Here is an 18399-nt window from a genome sequence, read left to right as displayed (position 1 = left end):
AAAACATACCCATCGTGGCTTGTGTCCTGACTTATCCTAACTGAGCGGCGAATCATGGGCCATTCGATGGGAGGATGAAGCCAGTGGTGGTCAGGGAGGAGCTCAAGCTGGATGGGAACAGGCCAGTAGGTGCTGTCAGCGAGCCTAACATCGGCCATCGGGCACAAAAGCCGGATCAGCTGTGTCTCGTTCCACCAAATCGGACCCATGCCGTTCGTGGCCCGCAGGAAGGCTTTGTACTGCTCCGGCAAAGGGGCCGCGAGCTCAAGCTTTTGTTCTAGGCCCGCGATTTCCCGATGAGACGGGACGGGACGCCGCAGCAGCGTCTCTGGCCTTGTGATCTTGTCCTCGTCTCTCTCCATCGCGCCCGCTTCGGCGGCGATTCTCTCCTCGGAGTTGTGCTCGGGCCAGTACGGCGCGTTTGACCTCGTGTTCTCGTCGATTGCCCGCACGAGCTCTGCGACGGTGGCGCCGGCGTATGGTCGGGTCGGGCCGGTATCGAGTCTTTTGGTGAGCATGGAGCAGCCTGTATGGGCCACTCTGCGAATGTGGTCGACATCGAGGTCGAGCTCTTTGACGAGGGTGTTGGCGATGGTGGTGTTGTGCTCGAACCAGCCCCTCTGCCACAGCCGTCTCATGCAGCCGAGCATGGGCAACTGGTCCTGCGCATAATGGTTCTCGGCAATGGCCTTGCCCCACGAGTCGATGTAGTTGAGGTTGTACTGGTGCGCATTTTCTGGGTCTTGGATTTCCTCGCTCGAGATATCTTCGCCTACATCATCATCATCATCCAGGAAAAACTCATCAATAACTTCGTCTTGATCCTGCTTCTCCTCCTCGCTCTCTTCTGAGCTTTGCTCCCCCTCACCGCTGTCCTGTCCTGTGCCGCTCTGGTCTTGTCGATGTCGTGGAAAAGTGAGCCGCACAGCAAGATCAAGAGTCAGAGCTCGCCCCGTGGACTTGACAACCTGGTTCATCGACCACGGCGCCAGCATCCGGCTCCCAGAGGAGCCAAAACTGTCTCAAGCGATGCGGAATTGGCCCATGGGGGTTCGCCCTATTCATGCCCTTACTGCCCATTTCAGAAACAAGTTGAAGCGTCTCGTCGTCCTCACGCCACGTATGGCCGAACCTGTTGCAGACGCATAGACGCGCATACCGCTCCAAGGCATCCAGGGTTGTTTCTTCTCCATCTGGACTCACATCTGAATCGTCACTTTCCAGCGGTTCGGGTCCCGGAGACGCCCACGCCGGCCAGGAGCCGGTTTTCTCCCAAGCGAATGCGAACACAGCTCGTGTGAAAGGGTCTGGTCGTGGCGGGGGCACACTGATCGCGTACTTTTCTGTATCCCCCTTGGCAAGATAGCACGATTTGTCGTAGTCTTCGGAACGCTTTTCGGGGCCAAGTTCGTAGAGGTCGAACGGCGGGATCCCATGCGAATGGAGAATCTCCAGCAGACGTGTGCCTTCAGCGACCAAGCCCAGTACCGCCAGACTCACGGCTGTCTCGCGAACGCGCTCCACGACGAGGCACAGAAACCGTTCTTGTGCGATCTCAGTTGGGTCGACGAGGTGCCGCATGAAGTAGTTGATCTTCTCCTCATCGTCAACATCAGCCCTCTCAGACATTTTGAGCCGCGTCAAGACATGAGCAAATGACAAAGGCGAATAACGACGACTGAGGGAACGGAAAGTGGAAGTACGACCTATCTACCTAATTTCCCCTCAATTCAGATTGACTCTAGCCATGCAGAATTACGTCAGCGGTGTTTTGGTGGACAATTTCCCGAAAAAAGATGCAGTGAATGCTGACCGACGTTCAGCTCGGGCAGCTGTGCGTTTGCGCAGCAGCCATTTCATTGGCGCGCGCTTTCTTGAAGGTAAAGCAAGGCCCGAGTTGAGAGCGACGAACTGCCGAAGCCTTCACTGCGAAGCCAATATAGATGTAAAGTTTCGACTGGGTCTCATGACTCAACAGGGCCTTTAGATATTGATATTCTTTGTCCACTAAAACATTATCTTGTTGAAAGAGCTGCCTGCGTTGACGTCTCCCAGGAATACATGATCTCGACCAGTTCCCCCGCAAAGGACAGGAAAGCGGTCAAGTAACGGCTGCCTGGAGCCTTGTAACGGAATAAGAGAGAAAAAGCAACGGCTTTGAGAGAAGCGAAGGTGGGAGCCGATCTTGGCGCCTTTTTAGGAAATGAGCACCACCAAATCCAGCTTAGCTACCATCAGCAGCCCCAGTTGCCAAGGGCCCCCGTAAGGCTGATTTTGGAAAGGTTGGCAACATTGACGCCATTCTCGACCACTTTGGACTCCTGCGCGATGGTGTTTCAGGGACTTCACGCTTGCAAAAGCCGCCGTTTATCGCATGGCCGAGCGGGCCTTGTCTGACATGCATTGCCAGCCCGCTCCATGTTGCTATCATTGGCCACCGGGGCAAGGAGCTTGTTCGCTCTAGTGGAGTTGAAGGATTCAAGACTCTAAATTGTGGCGCAGGGGAGCTGGTTTTCTAATCCCTAATCCGGTGCTGGCATAGCGATCCTCTGCTTTGTGGCTGCCTAGCGCCCGCCATCCCACGGATGCTTCGCTCGCTTATTTGGGTGTCTCGTCCCTTTTCGAGTGAGACCTTTCATCTTTCTGTGTTCCTCGATTGGTACATCAGACGCATCTGATCTTTCATATTGCCGGTGCAGTGCTCGTACACTGTCAATGATCATCGGACGGAGACACATTTGAGTCATCGACAAGGACATCTCAATAGCGATTGCGAAATGGATTCATCGCACAGGAGCTCCCCAGCCCCCAACTACAGCCAACCACACGATAGCGATGGCGCATACGTCGAGAACGGTCTGCATCCCGTCGAGCAGACCGACAAGATCGTCAACAATTCCCACTACGTCTCATACGACCAATACAAGCCGGTACCTTTATCAGCGGACCAAGGCTATGTAGCTCCGATCGACGCATCTCGGCCCACGAAGAAGAGGATATGCGGCATCAGCAGTGGTGTTTTCATCTTGCTGTGTCTGCTGGCCTTCTTCATTGCGATTCTGGTCGTGGTCGCCGGTGTCTTCGGAAGCATGCTCGCGAAGCAATCCGCCGAGGTTCTTGATTTGAAGAGCACATCGCCAACAAAGTTCGTTTCACAGCTTATCCGGGATATAGCAAGAGAAGATGCACTGACATGACGATGCTCAGAACTAGCGATCCCGACGCGAACGGTTCATCGACCGCTACCGCCGCAGCGGCAACAACGACATGGGTCACGGTTACCGACTGGGATTTCATCGGCTGCTATGAGGACGGCGACGAGCGCGTGTTTTCCGGAAACATCAGCGTCATCCAAAACCAAACGAACAAGCTATGCGCGTTGGCCTGCGATGGCTTTGACTACTTTGGGACTCAGTACGGGGACCAGTGTTACTGCTCGAAGACGCCACCTAAGACGGCTGCTCCGGCGTGGAATTGCGACATGCATTGCGCCGGCGCACCGAACTCAGAAATTTGCGGCGGGTACTATTTTCTCAGCGCTTGGAAGAAGAAGAGTTCATGAGGCCCCCAAAGCGCATCAGGATGGGCACTTTGAACATGGAAGAAGGCCAGGGGGCATGATCTGTGCATGATTCGCTTCATCAGCATGGCCTGGAGTTCAGGATGTTTCTTTGTTATTTGGAATACCCATTGGATGAATCAGAATTATCAGACAAATACCACTATCTCCAAGAGATAATCACAGTTGCTGTCTCACAAGACGCCGTCGGCTATGTTCATGGCGGAGGGAATTGAGCAATGGGGGCGAGGGGTGGGCCGAGGATCTTGGTCACAAACAACGGCTGCGTTTCCAACATCCAGCAATGGATACAAACAACCATGGCCGGTTGGCCCAATGGCAAGGCGTCTGACTACGATTCATCGTGAAATCAGGAGATTCTGGGTTCGACCCCCAGGCTGGTCATATTTTTGATCCTGTTGGCTATTTTTGGTGCGGGAAGAGTTTGTTGCGTGCGGGTCCGACCTAAATGGGTCCCGGGGCCAGGGCATTGGTCCTTGGTCGGTCCTCCGGCCCGGGATAGCTGGCTTTTAACATGTTGCCAGAATTGCTTTTCTGCGAAAAGACGCAAGTTCTCGTTGGAGGCGCTGGGATCTTGGCGCAGGCTTTTCTGGCAGGGTTACCCAGATATCTGGTCCGTGGTTTCTTCAGCATAGCAGGCGTATTCCGACGAGAGCCACCTTATTGCACTCACATACCTCTGGTTCGTAGTGACATGATGCCCCTCGGTCATTCGCAACACGACTGATTTATAAACTTCCCAACTTTCATAAAGCCTCCTTCATGATTTTCATCTCACCGCAATGATCGCCTCAAGCATAGATCACACGCCGAAAAACATGAGATGAACACTTTCAAGAGATCCGGCATCATCGGCTCCGAGGCCCCACATATTCGGCGTGGTGCAAACCGAAAAAATTTCACCGAAAAGGTACGTACCGAACGACCCCAAGACAACTCCAGGCAGCCGGATTTCACTTCAGCTCAGTCGCCAACTCACCCGGGCGAGGAGCCATGCCCTCCACTCCTCCGCCGCCCCCATCGGCGTCGATCTGTGCGGACCTCACTCTCATTATCACAACATCACCGACGCCATCTGCCCCCTCGACAGAACTTCTCGACACCGTCTTTCAGTCTGTTCGCCAACACTGCGCGGACCTCCTGTCTTGTCGCATCATCGTTGTGTTTGATACGTACGACCGCATTGGTCCAGTATCCAGACTGAAGAAGGGAGTGGTGACGGAAGAGGGCGCACAGCAGTATGATGCCTACAAGAAGAATGTCAAGACCCTCGTTCTTGGAGCCTACGGACACTCGTCGGATGAAGAGCTGGCGCAGGAGCAAGGCGAGGCGGAGTACGGATTCGACGGGAGAGCAGCTCTGAACCTCACACCATTCACAGTCAACAGCACAAAAGACTACAAGGTCTCGTTCGTCGAACCCGCGGAGAGACTCGGCTTCGGTCTTGCTGTGCGAACAGCCCTCAGGATCACCACAACGCCGTACGTCTGGGTTCACCAACATGATTGGACGCTGGTGGCGGACATCCCGATCGCGCCGGTGTTGGACATCATGAAGGCTACTGACGAGGACGAGGAGGCGCCAGTGAAGTACATCTGCCTCGCCTCAGTGCGAATGCTGGAGTACGCCAACTCAGCCCATGCCCATGACTACCCCGCTCTGAGAGCGTTGACGAAGAAGCTCAAGCGGGACTTCACCCACCCGTCACATCCAAATTGCACCGTGCCGCTGACACCAATGTTCTTTTGGCATGATAAGCCACATATCGCATCCACCAAGCATTATCTCTCCCGGGTATTTCCAACAAGACTGGCGATTCCGAAGGGTGCGTTCATCGAAGATGTCATTGGGCAACGTGCAAGAACACAGATGAAAGAGCAGAGCATGTGGGCCAAATGGGCCTGCTGGCTGTATTACCCCGATGAAGGGAAACAACTGTGTTTGAAACACTTAGATGGAAGGAGATGGAGAGGTGTGGAGGTCGAGAAGGTTCAGGGAGCGAGGTGGAGAGAAATTAGAGGTATGAAAGAAAAAAAACAAGAATGATTGTCAATAATGAATTTCCATGATACCCAGTGAGCTCATGGATCGGGTTGTCTCGGCTGGACTCTGGCCTGATGGATCCTTGCAGCCTCATTAGCATTCTAATGAATGGAGGTTGTCTCTCAAGTCTCTGGCGAGGAGTTGCGGTCCTGCAACAGTTTGGCAAGTGTCATCGTCGAACTGGGCTACGAAGCTCAGAAAGAAGCTGGCATCGGCATCTGAGCTTTCTTCAATCTATCAATCGAGGTAGGCTTGGGACACCCGCGGGAAAGCGGGCAATTCTACCCTCAGATTTGAGGTCCAGCTAGGCCGTGTGGAGGAATTCGCGGTCAGTGGCGGGCTTCCGCTTGATCTAGCCATGCTTTTGACTACAAAAGGCCCCTCAAGAGCGGGCGTGCCAAGACATTTAGGCGGCCAGAATGTGTTGAAACAACCACGCAGCTGAGCGCCTATCTGGCCGGGCGCGATGAAAGACCATTTATCGGCTCAGAGATCACGAGTTTCCTTAAAGAGACTCTAAAGTGGCGGCATACTTACCTATTCACACACAGAGAAGCGGGGGAGCCAGTATACTAGTTCAATCCTACTGATTCATGGTGGCAACCTTGACAGTCACAACGCTTATGTCAGGTTCTACGATTTCTGTCTATGAGCCCTGGATAGGCCTGAATAGGTCGTAATCCATCAACACCTTCTTAATCGGGCATGGCCTAGCGTCGCTGCGGCTGAGATATCAACAAAAGTACCCAATCCTTCAGCCATCTCACAGAGTTGTATGCCAATCAAGGCTGGCTTGCAGTGCTTCAAGTCTTGGATTATCCAATGAAGACCCGCCCTGAAATCTCGGGCAATATAGAACCATACTTCTGGTGCATCGTAAGTCTTGAAGAGGAAGCTCGCTGTATCGCCTCAGACGGCCAAGCAACGGCTAAGTCTTTGCTTGGTGCCAATATTCAGCAATGAGCACCAGTTACTTTGACCGTAGGGGAACAAGGGGCCCGTCAGAAACAGACATAAATAATGGCCCGCTCTTGTTGCCATTTCTCCAGATAATCACAACATAACCGCCCACACAAATCACCTCCAAACAGCAATCGAATTTACCTCGCAGACGGCATCATGAAGTTTTCCATCCTCACGCTCGTGGCAACTCTCGCCTTCGCCACCGCTGCTCCCAGCGAACTTGTTGCTAGACAGTGCTCTTGCCACAAGGTCGGCAACGAGTGGATCTGCAGCGGACGGCTGTGCCCTAAGGACTTTGCCCCCGAACCGGCCATGGTCAAGAGAGACGCCGAGCTCGTAGCCCGGCAGTGCTCCTGCAAGAAGGTTGGCAATGAATGGATTTGCAGTGGGCGACTTTGCCCATGAAGCATTACACAATGTGAGTTTGGCCACCCTGAAAAAGCGAAGACATTTTCCGGTCTATTCCTCTAGTACTATGGCTGACACTTATATTAGAGGACTCTGTCAACAGGGCTGTCATGAAAAATGCGAAAAGTAGCAGGCTTTCAATTAGGGTTGGAACTTAAGATTAGGCCTCAATTAAATGGCAGCAATTGTTTCTAAACGTTTTGAAGCATTTATCGTGAGATATGGTGTGTCTTTAATGGTTGAAGTCTATAATCATATGATAGTATAAGGCAGACAGTCCATCCTAAATTAGGCATGATAAAATGGAGCAGCATCAACGCGTGCTATCATGAGGGCGTTAGGTGAAGTCACATCTCGGGCTACAAACCTGCGGACCAAGGCCTATCTTTGAAGTTGTTTCAAGTTTAATCCCTTTCTCGTAAAACGCTAAACACTCGTAAATGAGAGAATCTTTGATGCAAAAGAGTGGTGCTAGAGGTAACATCGCACAAAGAAGGCCATGTGGCCAAGCTTACTGTGAGGATGTGTGCAAACTCCCACAACAGCCTTCCAATCTGTTGCTTGGGGTTTAAGCAAATCAGCGGGGCGATACTTACGGAACAGTATAATGCCTGCCGTATTGTCTGTGTACCAAAATACTTGTATTGCGAATCACGATGATAGTAGTAACGATAATCATACTGACGATAACGACGACTACGATGACGACGATAACAACGCTAGTACTAATAGCGACGGTAGTAGTAATAGCGACGGTAGTAGTAATAGCGACGGTAGTAGTAACGACGACCACAATAGTAGAGCGGTGTAAGGCGTTATATAACCGCGGGGAATTTAGTTGCTGTAGCATGGGAGAAATATGCGGTCTCCTCTAGAATTGTGGATTACAGGCGGACTTGCGACCTCGTGCAGGACTCCGAGAATCACGAGGGCCGCTTAGGAAAGCCAGATTTCTGAAACCCAATGATACAATGATGCTTGACCTTATCATGAGCAGTCATCTCGTTCAATTGTTGAAAGAGGAATTGTTTTGTCTCAGATAAGGCTTGCATCACACAATGACACCATCGCACCAACACATGAACCCTGCATCGGCGGAAAACCGTCCACGCTGCGCGGGTTCATCCGACCGGCCAAAACGGACGTCACAACCACCGGTCACCGACGCCAGACCCCCACGGTTCCGCCATGGCAAGGATGCCGGAATCCACAATCTGGACCTGCAGTGGTGGATCTGGGTTATGTGAGTTGAAAGCGATTGCCGAATCGGCACTTGGGCGGACTCGCGTGGCGGGGCGCCCCAAGTCTATGACGGCGTTCTCGTTTCACCGCACCGGTGTTTTGGCGGTCGGTCCAGCTAGTCGGCGCGGACAATTGGCAACTCTAAGTTGTCCGAAGATTTGCAATTGTCCGGAGTTCGATCACGGAGATACGACACGGTCAGCGTCCTGAGAATGGGATGACGGTAGTAATAAATCTTTACAAAAACTGATGAGAAACTCACTGTTGATGAAAGTGCAAGAAATGACTGCTTAGGTTCGCACCAACACTGACCGAATAACGCACACAAAGGTTCAACATGGCATCGAACACAAATTCCCACAAAAGAACCCTGGCCATTTTCGGCGCAACCGGCCGCACGGGCAGCGAATCCCTGAAGGCCCTCCTCGCGAACCCCTCCAACCCGTTCGACCTCAAAGTCTATGTCCGCTCCAAGGATAAGCTGGTTTCTATGTTTCCTTCCTTCAAGAGCGTAGAAATAGTCGAAGGCCAAGTCACCGACGTCTCTCGCGTGAAGGGATTTCTAGACGGCGCCGACACGATCATTTGCGCCCTCGGCGAGAACGAAAACAGGCCTGGCATCCGCGTGCTCACCGATGCGTCGCGCACTATCGTCACCGCACTCAAGCAGCTGAAGGACGGGTCTAGTTCGTCAGCATGGAAGACGCCGCGCGTGTTGCTGTTATCGTCAGCGACGTGGAACGAGCGCTTTGAGGCGCAGCAGCCGGCGCTGATCAGCTGGCTCGTCAAGAATGCGTTCTACTACCCGTACCAGGATCTCCTCAATGCGCACAGGACGTTCAAAGAGGCAGAGAAGGAAGACGCGCTGTCATTGTTGTTGGTGCAACCACCAGCCATCATCGAAGAGGACGGAAGCGGGCACCACATCGGCGTCGAGTCGATTGGCATGATGGTGTCGTACGCCGACCTTGGCGCGGGCTTCGCGGAGCTGGCCTCGGAAGACCGGTACCGCGAACTCAAGGCAATCGGGGTTTGGTCCGAAAGATCAAAAGAGGGATTTCGCAGGTACGGGCCAGAGGTCTTGTCGCGTATGGTGATAGGATTGCTTGCGAGCTTTATGCCTGGATTCCTGTTCATCAAAGCGCTGTTCAACAAGGTGTTTGGTTAGGGATATACGCGGGGAAGCAAGTGTAAGTTAGCCTGTGGCTGACTTTTGTTTCCATTGTTGATGCCATTTTTATGCACATATGCTCTAATAGATGAGGTATGAAACGACCATTTTTGTTCCTGAGTATCCTTTTAGACACGTTGCACAGCCAGAGCTCCCTTGAAGATTGAGTGGACAAGACTCGGCTTCGGTCCAGTGCGCCGCGATGTGCTAAGGGAGAGGGCATCGTTGTTGCGCAGAGCGTCAGCTCGCTCATGCTCGGGTAGATCTAGGCTTTCGAGTTCACGAATCTTCCACACGCGGAGGGACCAGACTTTTCTGAAGTTAGCAATGAAAGCCTACGTTATGCTCAGAGTAGTTTATAACTTACGTGAGATAAAGGCTGCAATGTACATGAAACCAACAAAGATCTCGACCCCGAGGTAAGCATCGATACCCGAGCCCTTGATGGTAAGAGCGATAGGCTCTGCAAAGGTGGCTGGGAGGACAAGGATCATCCAAAAGATGGACAGTGCTGAGAATCACAATGTCAGTTTTGCTAGCCGGAGTAGTTATCACGCGTTGACTACTTACCGGAAGGCAGGAGCTGTATTCCCACCACTTCGGCGCCGACAGGGGTGACCGTCGCCCAGATACAACCAGCGAAGGCACCGAAAAGTGCGTATACTATGGTGCCTGCGAAATACCTCCCGGCGAAGATCCAGACGAACAGAGTCGCTAGCCCGGCGACAAGGGTGCCCAAGCCAGCAACGTTGATGCGCCCAACGCGATCGCTAATGAGGCCGATGATGGGGCGACCAATGCCTTGTGACACTGCTTCGCGTTAGTATCATTGCCGGGATGTTGTACTTATGCTTGACTTACGTTGGAACATGGCCGAGGCGATCGATCCTTGGCTCGCAGTAAACCCAACCGTCTCGGCGAAGTCGGCCAAAGAGAAGACGACAATGACGTATGCGAAGAGGGAGAAGAAACCCCACGACATGAAGAGCCAGAACTCAGTCCTCTTGAATAGGTCTTTGTGGAATGCTGCATGGACACTTCCGAGAGCCTTGTTACGGTCCCGCATCAGAAGGCAGCATATGCCATTGACGACGAAGGACAGAATGGCAAGGATGCGGAACGCCCACGGCAGGCCGATGTTGTGGATCATGGCAGTGGACGACAGGGAGTAAATCAACCCGCCGAGGCCCGAGCCGGCACTACCAATGGCGGACGCGAATGACCGGCGAACGATGAACCATTGTGGGATGACGCCGACTGTCGCATTGAAGGTGAATCCCATGCCGACACCAAAGCCGATGCCTTGCGACAACAGAAGATGCCATATTTGCGTCGTGAAGGATGCGCCGATGAGGGCGGCGCTGAAGTCAAGTTAGAGTTGATGACGGATGGTGAGAATACAGAGCACCTACGATTGAACCGTCACACCGATCGCGACCGTCGGTCTCGTTCCGATTCGTGGGATGAACCAGGTCACAATGGGGGCGACAAGAAGGGCTGTGGGCCGGATGTCAGTAAGCGGCTCGGCACGCACGCGGGGTCGGTGTGAGATTCGACTCACCGACGGAGAAGGACAGGCCGCCGACGAAGGCCAGAGTGATCGGGCTGGCGCCGGGAAAGGCCCCGGAATTGAGATAGTAGGCGAGGAAGACCGCATATGACTATGACTTGTCAGCTATATGAGATTCTAGTCATCGGGCGGGAGTCACACTCACTGAGTTCAGACCCCAAGTGTGTGCATTGATGAGAAAGACGCAGGCGACTACGACCCTAATTCTCATGTCAGCGTCATTCACCGAATGAAGACTCTGGTGTCGAGACTCACCATCCATAGCCGCCTTCTGTGAATTCTACCTCTTCGCTTGTGCGCGGGCTGCTGGTTTGGCTCGGCGAAGTGTCATTTCGCTTCTCACTTTCCGCTGCCCTGGAAACGCTGTCAGGCATCTGCACCACGCCGCCGTGGTCGTTGTCCTGAATACTTGGGGGTTCAGATCGAGAAGGCATACCGGGCAGCGACAAACAACCAGACCGCTCGTTGTCAAAACGCTCTTCTCTCTCTAGCAGGAGAAATGCAACGGGCAAGTTGTGGGAGGCGGACAGCGACACCGCGTTGATTGACTCAGGACGTCAGGGTGTTGGTGACAAAGCAAAATAGACTGAGAATTCGGCACGAGGTCGGACTCGGCAAGCTGTATACAGTAGTTGGGTAACCGTATACAGTAGGCATTCGCGGGGGATCAATTTCGACGAAGCGAGTTTTCGACGCCAGTTGCCGACCCGAGGCGCGTTTTGGATTTTTTGTTTGCGCCGGGAATAGTGTGGAGACAACTCGGCGCGGTGTCTAGAGAAAAAGGCGAGATTGACGGTTATGGGGGATGCAACTGTGAGCTAGACCGGATACAGATGCCGCGGATCGATGTGTAATGGATTCTTCTCATTGGTCTTGTCTAGTTTCCCCTTCAAGCTGGGCAACCTGGACGGCTCCGGTGGTCTGGACCGGAGGGTTTCTGCTTTTATCCGTCAAGCACCCCTGAACAAACACGCGGAACACGCCCTGCGGATGTCATATGACGAGCCCTCTTCGTTCTATGGCCGTATTTACCCAGCATTTGCAGGACATCATATGCTACCATTCTGAGAATTGTTTGCGCAACGCCAAGCGGCTCTGTGCTGTTAGCTTCGGAGACGAACGCCGAATAGACGCGACTTTGCGACTGTGACGGCAATTTCCATGTCTTTCCGGCCGGTTTCGGCGGCTATGGACCGGAGGCGGCCCGGTTCCTGGTCCGTGCTGTCATTGACTCGAAGAAACTCGGGGCCTTTTCCGCTTCGGCGATAAGATATACTTCGGACATAGCGTGGTCGCTTTTTGTTTCCTCTACTTTTGCGGTAGGAGAGACTGAATGAGTAATGAGTAAGGAGTGAGAGTTTCCCAAGACTTGGTATTTTCTATCTTTTGAACCTTCGGAAGAGAAACAACAAGTACAGGATGGGTTGAGTCTTCGAGAGACCTGTCTTGCTCGCCAATGCAAGCCTGGGTGTGTTCCAATGAGCGTCTGTAAGAATGTTCCTAGATCAAAGGAGTGTGGTTCCAAGAAAAGCAACTCCCGAATAAAACCCAATGACATCGGATCAACATCTTTGTCCGTCAATGCAAATATTCGAGGACAACACTGTCGAGCCTAGCCACGCTAGCATCCCTCCCGTAGAGAAACTCAAAAGTGACTTGGACGTGGTTATTCTGAGGGGTGTAGTCCACGGTGACTTCCTTCCAAACTCCCCATCCAGGGGCGTCCCGTGCATCGATTGTCCTCTTGGGCTGTTCATCGATCATGACCCCGATAAAGCCAGCGTCCATATTGTCAAACCAGACCCAGAAGCTCAGTCTGCAAGGGACGTTTCTCTGCACGGAAACCCGGGGGCTTTTGATCCTGGTACTGGTGACGGGTTCCTGGAGAGGCCTGTCTGCCAGTAGCTTCGATTCAAATGAAGTTTTTCCAGAGTGTGCCGATGCTGAGGTGAGACCAGCCTTGATATTCGGGTCAAGAACCTCGATCGCCCACGGGGCAATGCCGCACTCAAAGTCGCCGTTGGTCAACAGACCGCCGTAGGCCGCACAGGGAGTCGACGTCGGCGTCGGAACGGGACATGTGGGGCCGCATGCACAGGCGGAGATGTAACGAGCGGGAGCCGTGCCGCAAGCTGATGTCGCGCGAGTTGGGAAGTTGGTGGCGGTGATTCCGTTGGCTGTAACTGTGGCACAGAATGCTGAGGCAGAAGATACCGCTGTTGGAGATGGACAAGGGAACAAAGCTCGATAGCAACTTCAAACAAGAAACCTTATCAGTAATCAATCGGATAATCGGGCATTTCACATACTTGTCGGCATTACACTTGGCCAATGTGGTCGCAGCTCTGCAACCTAAAGTGAGGACGCTCAGAGCGATAGACACAATTCGTGAGACGTACATGGCAGCCCCGAAAAGGTTGACAGTTGGCTGATTTATTGAGGACAAGGATAACTTATAGTTCAGCATAGGGGCAAAATGGAGATAAACACCATTGTTTATATACTTTATTGCCTCTCCGGTGGTTCAAGTTCGCCTTGGGCAAGTTGGTTCCAGTTGCCTGGTATTTCTAACCGATGGAACCTCAAAAGTAAGATGGCGACTGATCTCTCCGAACACGAGTTCAGCTCTCAGTAAGGGATGTGTCTCAGTCGGGTGGCTGCATCTCAGCCGTTGTTACCTGGCGAATAGGAATACAAGACTTCGGCAGTAGTTTGAAGCCACTCTGTTGCGCGCGATCCGGGGTGAGTCGGAGTGTGTAGGGGTGAGAAATCATCGTTTGGTTCTTGCTTGTATGTCGCAGGTTCTAATCAGAGACATATGAGCGGTTGGTCATCGGGGCGTTCATGTCTTTCCCGGAACCGATGGTCGAAAGCACGACAGAACATTGCCACCGAAGTTACGTGAGACTAAGTGAATAATGAGCAGACCAAGAAGTATGGATTCTACCTAGCATTCATGATGCAAAGTATTTCACACATTTTTGCTGATTGTGGGCTACCCGTACACAGATCAGCCAGGTTTTGTATGAAGTCAAAACTCAGCTGCACCTTTTGGTCCTAACATCCAACCCATCGAGTGGAGCCTGGAAAAATCTCAGAAAAAGTACAAAAGCCACGATCCGTCTCGTTTTCCCCAACAGCGAACGTCCCCTCAGACGCTTAATCCTTATCAAGGATCAGATTGCCAGCAGCCGACTGGATCGAGTTTTTTCACTGGGGACGCATACTGTGCTGGGGATTTCTCGCAAGATTATCACTTATGAGGAGCATTCCTGTGGCCAAGTGGAAGAAATGAAAAGCTCCGGTGTCACTGGAAGGGAGAGGAAGTCGTCAGTCGTCTGGCTCCTTTTGTCGCGATGTTCCGAGGGATCGTGGGTGGTTCCACTCCCCAGAACAAATCACTGAAGGACCAAGGTTGGTAACTTGCTTTTGGCTGCACGAAGTGCTTCCAATGAAATGCCATCGATTATCTTGAGCTTCCAGCCAGAAAACGGTGATGAAAAATAAGTCTTGAGAGCGGCTCCCCTTGAGGGTTTGCGTCAGACTCCAGACCATGATTCTGAGTTTTTGAGGATTGCTTGGACTGTCGACCGACCTTCAGGATTCTAAGAAATTGCCAACGGCATGATCAATGATAACGCATGCGTGGCCAAGGTAAGCCTTTTCATAGCTACAGACCTTGTGAAGCCATCTCCGCGTGAGTTACGCGGAGACATCATTGACCTAAACACAACTATGAGACGCAGATGCATGGCATAGAAGCCGTCTGTAAATGCTTTTTTGCGGAAGCGAGTCATCGTAAGTACAGGAAAATGACCCTTGTTAACAGACGCTACTTCGCCGTTCCTGCGACACGGGACCACACCACCTCTCACCGAATCAGCTTCTAGCACACCATGCGGTTTCATCACACTGCATACACACCGAACAAACAACCGGTTGGGGTCCATCCATCATCAACAAGCAAGTGGACCAAGCATGCGTCGCTTGCTAGACGCAGTTCGAGGTCGGAAGAAGCCGCGCAGCGACCAGGAAATTGACTATTCGGAGCTACCACCACCACCTCTTCCTCTTCTTCCTGCTCAGCGGCCCCGGCCCATCACGCCTCCTGCGACCGCTACCGCCGCTACTGCAGATACCCTCGTCGCCGCGCTCGGCACTTTCGCCCTCCTGTCACCGGAGCTACGCCGGCGCATACTCGTGGCCGCCTTTGGAGGGCGTACACTGCACCTAGACTTGCGGCCGGCCCCGCGCGGGCAACAGCCGAGCCCCCCGACGGCCCACGGAGTCGCGCACGAGCACGGCCGCGGGGCGGCGCCCCTCAGCTGGTCCCGCATTGTCGCGGCCTCGGCCGCCGCCGGCGAGGCGCCCTGGATGACCAATCCTTCGCTGTCTGGGGGCTACAAGACCAAGAAGAAGACAGGACCGGAGTGGGAGTGGGAGTGGCGCTGGTACGGCTGTGTGTGTCACCGTGTGATCCCACTCGGGTCGCCCGTGGACCGCCTCATCAGAGCCCGCGGCCGCGATCCATATGTCTGGCCGCACCGCGACGGCTGCCTCGAGGGAGACGCCATGTTGTGCGAGCTATGGCCGCGAGGGCCCGCCGTGAACGGCATGGCGTCCCCAGAAAGGGGTACCTGCGACTGCGCGGTCGGTGCCTTGGGCTGGCTGCGCGCATGCCGGCAGGCCTACGTTGAGGGCGTCGAGGTGCTCTACGCAACCAACACGTTCTTCATCCAGAGCCGAGACCTGCTGGATGCGCTTCTCTTCCCCCCGGATGACGGCCGACGCTTTTTTCTCCCGCACCGCCTGGCCCAGATACGGTCGCTCGAGCTGCGGTGCGAATTCCTGCTCTTCGGGGACTTCACTCTGCCGTTCATTGCGCGTGCCAGCGACAAGGACAGGATAAGGCTGCTCCCGGACTTGGGCGGCCTGACAGTCTCTTTCCCGAACCTGCGCTCCCTCATCGTCACCTTCCCGAACATTCTCGACAATGAGCGGCACGCAGATCCGAACGCTCGCCTGCCTGAGATCGACCGCTTGCTGCTGAGGCCGCTTGCCCTCGCGTTTGCGCATCTCGCACCGCAGCAGGAGAAGCACATCGTGGTGGAGCTGCCGTCGAACGTGTTTCGCGACATCAGAGGTATCGGCCACAGAAAAGGTCTCGGCCTCGAACAGGAGCAGCGAGGAGAGGACTGGGGCGATGGCAGGGGCCTTTGGCTGCGGTATGCCATCGATGGCTCGCTTTACTACTACATCAAGGAAGGGCAGGAGAGTGAAATCTATCGGCCGTGAGTTCGGGTCATTGAAGTAGACCCTGCAGCGTGGGCGTCGGCACGGCGAAATCGGGCGGGTCCGTCGACGTGGTGTACGCCTACATGTTCTACATAACCTTTCTCAACAGAAAGGCAGTACATGTACCAGAGCGGTTATTTCTACCTAGTTTAGTACTGTGGATAATAAGACGTATGCGAAAATCCAGCGATTCGTCAAAAAACAACACTGAATACGATTATGCTGTCATTGAGCACCTGTCAACTTCTGTGGTGCTCATCTCGTGATACCGCTCTGATGCAACTGTTACCTTTACCCAGAATGTTTCTCCCGACGCCCGGTGCATGCTGCCATCCGCTTCTTTCTCAGTGCCATCGTCGTATTATTTTCCGCGTAAAGGTGTTGCAACTGGCGATCCAACCCCAAGTTTGATGCTGGGGATGCGGGGTATGACCCCTGCCTGCATCAGAGGTCCAGTCGAAAGACACCGGGATTTCCATAACCATGTCTTCGATCATCATCAAATTCAATGACAGGTAGTTTCAATTACCCCTTACGTCTACTTTCTCTGTTCAGGCATTTTAAGCGCCTGTCGTACGAGCTGTCAGGATGGGATGTATAAACTCGCTCCCATCACAACGATAGTTGTACAATTCAAACCCGCAGCCAGGATTCATTGCCCGCATAGACAACATGAAGATGGCTCGTTTTCAGCTCTTTTACCTTGCAAGCATCCTACTCATCTCTGGATATGCTCGATCTCAAGAGGTTATCGCCAATGACTAGACAAAATTGCCTCAGTTTCCCCACAAGCCCAGGACGTTCATTCTGACGGATATCCTCAATGAGCCCGATGACCAAATGTCAATGGTACGCTATCTGACTTACTCAAATGAGTTCGATACCAAGGGCCTTGTAGCTACAACCTCCGTCAGCTTGCCAAACGAAACGCACCCAGAGGCCATCGAGCTTATTATCAGAGCCTATGGTAAAGTTGTACACAATCTAAACAAGCATGTGCACCCCAATGCAACGTTCAGTCCTGCCGAGGACCTTTTGAAACTCGTGAGGTCAGGCCCAGTGGTAAGCGACTTGCCCCCTTCCTGGGGGCTATGAATTGTCACCAATCAAGCTGTTCCCAGGTTTACGGGCGACAAGCTCTCAACGAGTCGCTAAGCGACGGTGCCAAATTGCTGGTCGAAACGCTTGAAGCGGGCTCAGATCCGTTATTCGTCTCCATTTGGGGCGGAGCCAACACCCTGGCGCAGGCGCTGCAGTTCATCAGTACAGAGAGAACCCCCAAAGAAGCAGCCGAGCTTCGGTCTCGGCTTCGCGTCTACTCGATCTCGGATCAGGACGATGCAGGGCCGTGGGTCCGGGTCAAATGGCCAGATATCACGTACATCGTCAATGTTCACGGCTTCAGAGAATACCAATCATCCACGTGGGCCGGCATAGGCAGCGCAGACAACGGCGCTGCTAACGTGACGAAAGTACAAGACGATTGGCTGACGCCGAATATCCGGATCGGTCCTCTGGGTGAGGTGTATCCCAAGATTCTCTATGGAATGGAGGGGGACTCGCCCAGCTTCATGTGGCTTATCCAAAATGGTCTTAATAGTGCTTTGCGTCCGGACTGGGGTAGTTGGGGTGGGCGGTATACCCGAGTTACAGAGGCCGAAGACATCAACGAGTACGGAACATCCATGGACACGGCCGTTTCTGTGACAGGCGTGGATCACCAAAGCCAGTATGCCACTGTTTAGCGATGGCGCGATGCCTACCAGGACGACTTTGCGGCATGAATGCAGTGGAGTCAGCGCTGCCGCAAGTGCAATCAAGTCAATTTTGCCCCCTATACTTATTAACTTAGTGATCTTTTTCCTAAGCTTTAATTATTAACTAACTTATAAGTATAGTAAGTTAAATACTATAGTAAATGATATTATTATTACTTCTTAATTAAGTAATAAGTAAATAAAGTTATAATACTCTTAGTAGCTTAAAGTAATTCTAAAATATTATTATTTCTTTCTTTAATTAGTTCTTATTTAATTAGAAAGTTTCTATAATATTTAGTATTATTAAAAGTTTCTATAATAAGAAGTTTAATTTAATAATATTAAAAGCTTTTTTATAGTTAGCTAT

General features: G+C 52.8%; 6 protein-coding genes across 6 annotated transcripts; 5 read left to right on the top strand and 1 right to left on the bottom strand.

Annotated features, from left to right (window-relative positions):
- Positions 1–2777: 2777 nt before the first annotated feature.
- Positions 2778–3562, top strand: CGCS363_v014526 (WSC domain-containing protein; the record flags this gene model as incomplete). Its single annotated transcript, XM_036646375.1, has 2 exons — positions 2778–3145; positions 3208–3562. 2 exons carry the CDS (start codon positions 2778–2780, stop codon positions 3560–3562), a joined length of 723 nt encoding a protein of 240 aa, XP_036488302.1.
- A 1011-nt stretch (positions 3563–4573) lies between these two features.
- On the top strand, positions 4574–5626 carry CGCS363_v014525 (uncharacterized protein; the record flags this gene model as incomplete). Its single annotated transcript, XM_036646374.1, has 1 exon — positions 4574–5626. One exon carries the CDS (start codon positions 4574–4576, stop codon positions 5624–5626), a length of 1053 nt encoding a protein of 350 aa, XP_036488943.1.
- A 2947-nt stretch (positions 5627–8573) lies between these two features.
- Positions 8574–9404, top strand: avfA (Averufin oxidase A; the record flags this gene model as incomplete). The annotated part of the gene is made up of 1 exon (XM_036646373.1): positions 8574–9404. The coding sequence occupies one exon, from the start codon at positions 8574–8576 to the stop codon at positions 9402–9404; it is 831 nt and encodes a 276-aa protein (XP_036488271.1).
- A 131-nt stretch (positions 9405–9535) lies between these two features.
- On the bottom strand, positions 9536–11411 carry MCH2-1 (putative transporter MCH2; the record flags this gene model as incomplete). The annotated part of the gene is made up of 8 exons (XM_036646372.1): positions 9536–9717; positions 9775–9918; positions 9978–10217; positions 10269–10768; positions 10820–10904; positions 10969–11068; positions 11123–11177; positions 11233–11411. The coding sequence occupies 8 exons, from the start codon at positions 11409–11411 to the stop codon at positions 9536–9538; spliced, it is 1485 nt and encodes a 494-aa protein (XP_036488982.1).
- Positions 11412–14955: 3544 nt separating this feature from the next.
- On the top strand, positions 14956–16272 carry CGCS363_v014522 (uncharacterized protein; the record flags this gene model as incomplete). The annotated part of the gene is made up of 1 exon (XM_036646371.1): positions 14956–16272. The coding sequence occupies one exon, from the start codon at positions 14956–14958 to the stop codon at positions 16270–16272; it is 1317 nt and encodes a 438-aa protein (XP_036488275.1).
- Positions 16273–17112: 840 nt separating this feature from the next.
- CGCS363_v014521 (uncharacterized protein) lies at positions 17113–18017 on the top strand (the record flags this gene model as incomplete). Its single annotated transcript, XM_036646370.1, has 2 exons — positions 17113–17334; positions 17394–18017. The coding sequence occupies 2 exons, from the start codon at positions 17113–17115 to the stop codon at positions 18015–18017; spliced, it is 846 nt and encodes a 281-aa protein (XP_036488274.1).
- Positions 18018–18399: the final 382 nt, after the last annotated feature.

The sequence above is a fragment of the Colletotrichum siamense genome (genome assembly GCF_013390195.1).
Source record: "Colletotrichum siamense strain Cg363 chromosome Unknown KSG_Cg363_contig10, whole genome shotgun sequence".
Taxonomy (NCBI): domain Eukaryota; kingdom Fungi; phylum Ascomycota; class Sordariomycetes; order Glomerellales; family Glomerellaceae; genus Colletotrichum; species Colletotrichum siamense.
Note: the sequence above shows the minus strand (reverse complement) of the source record. Positions and strands in the feature narration are given on the sequence as shown.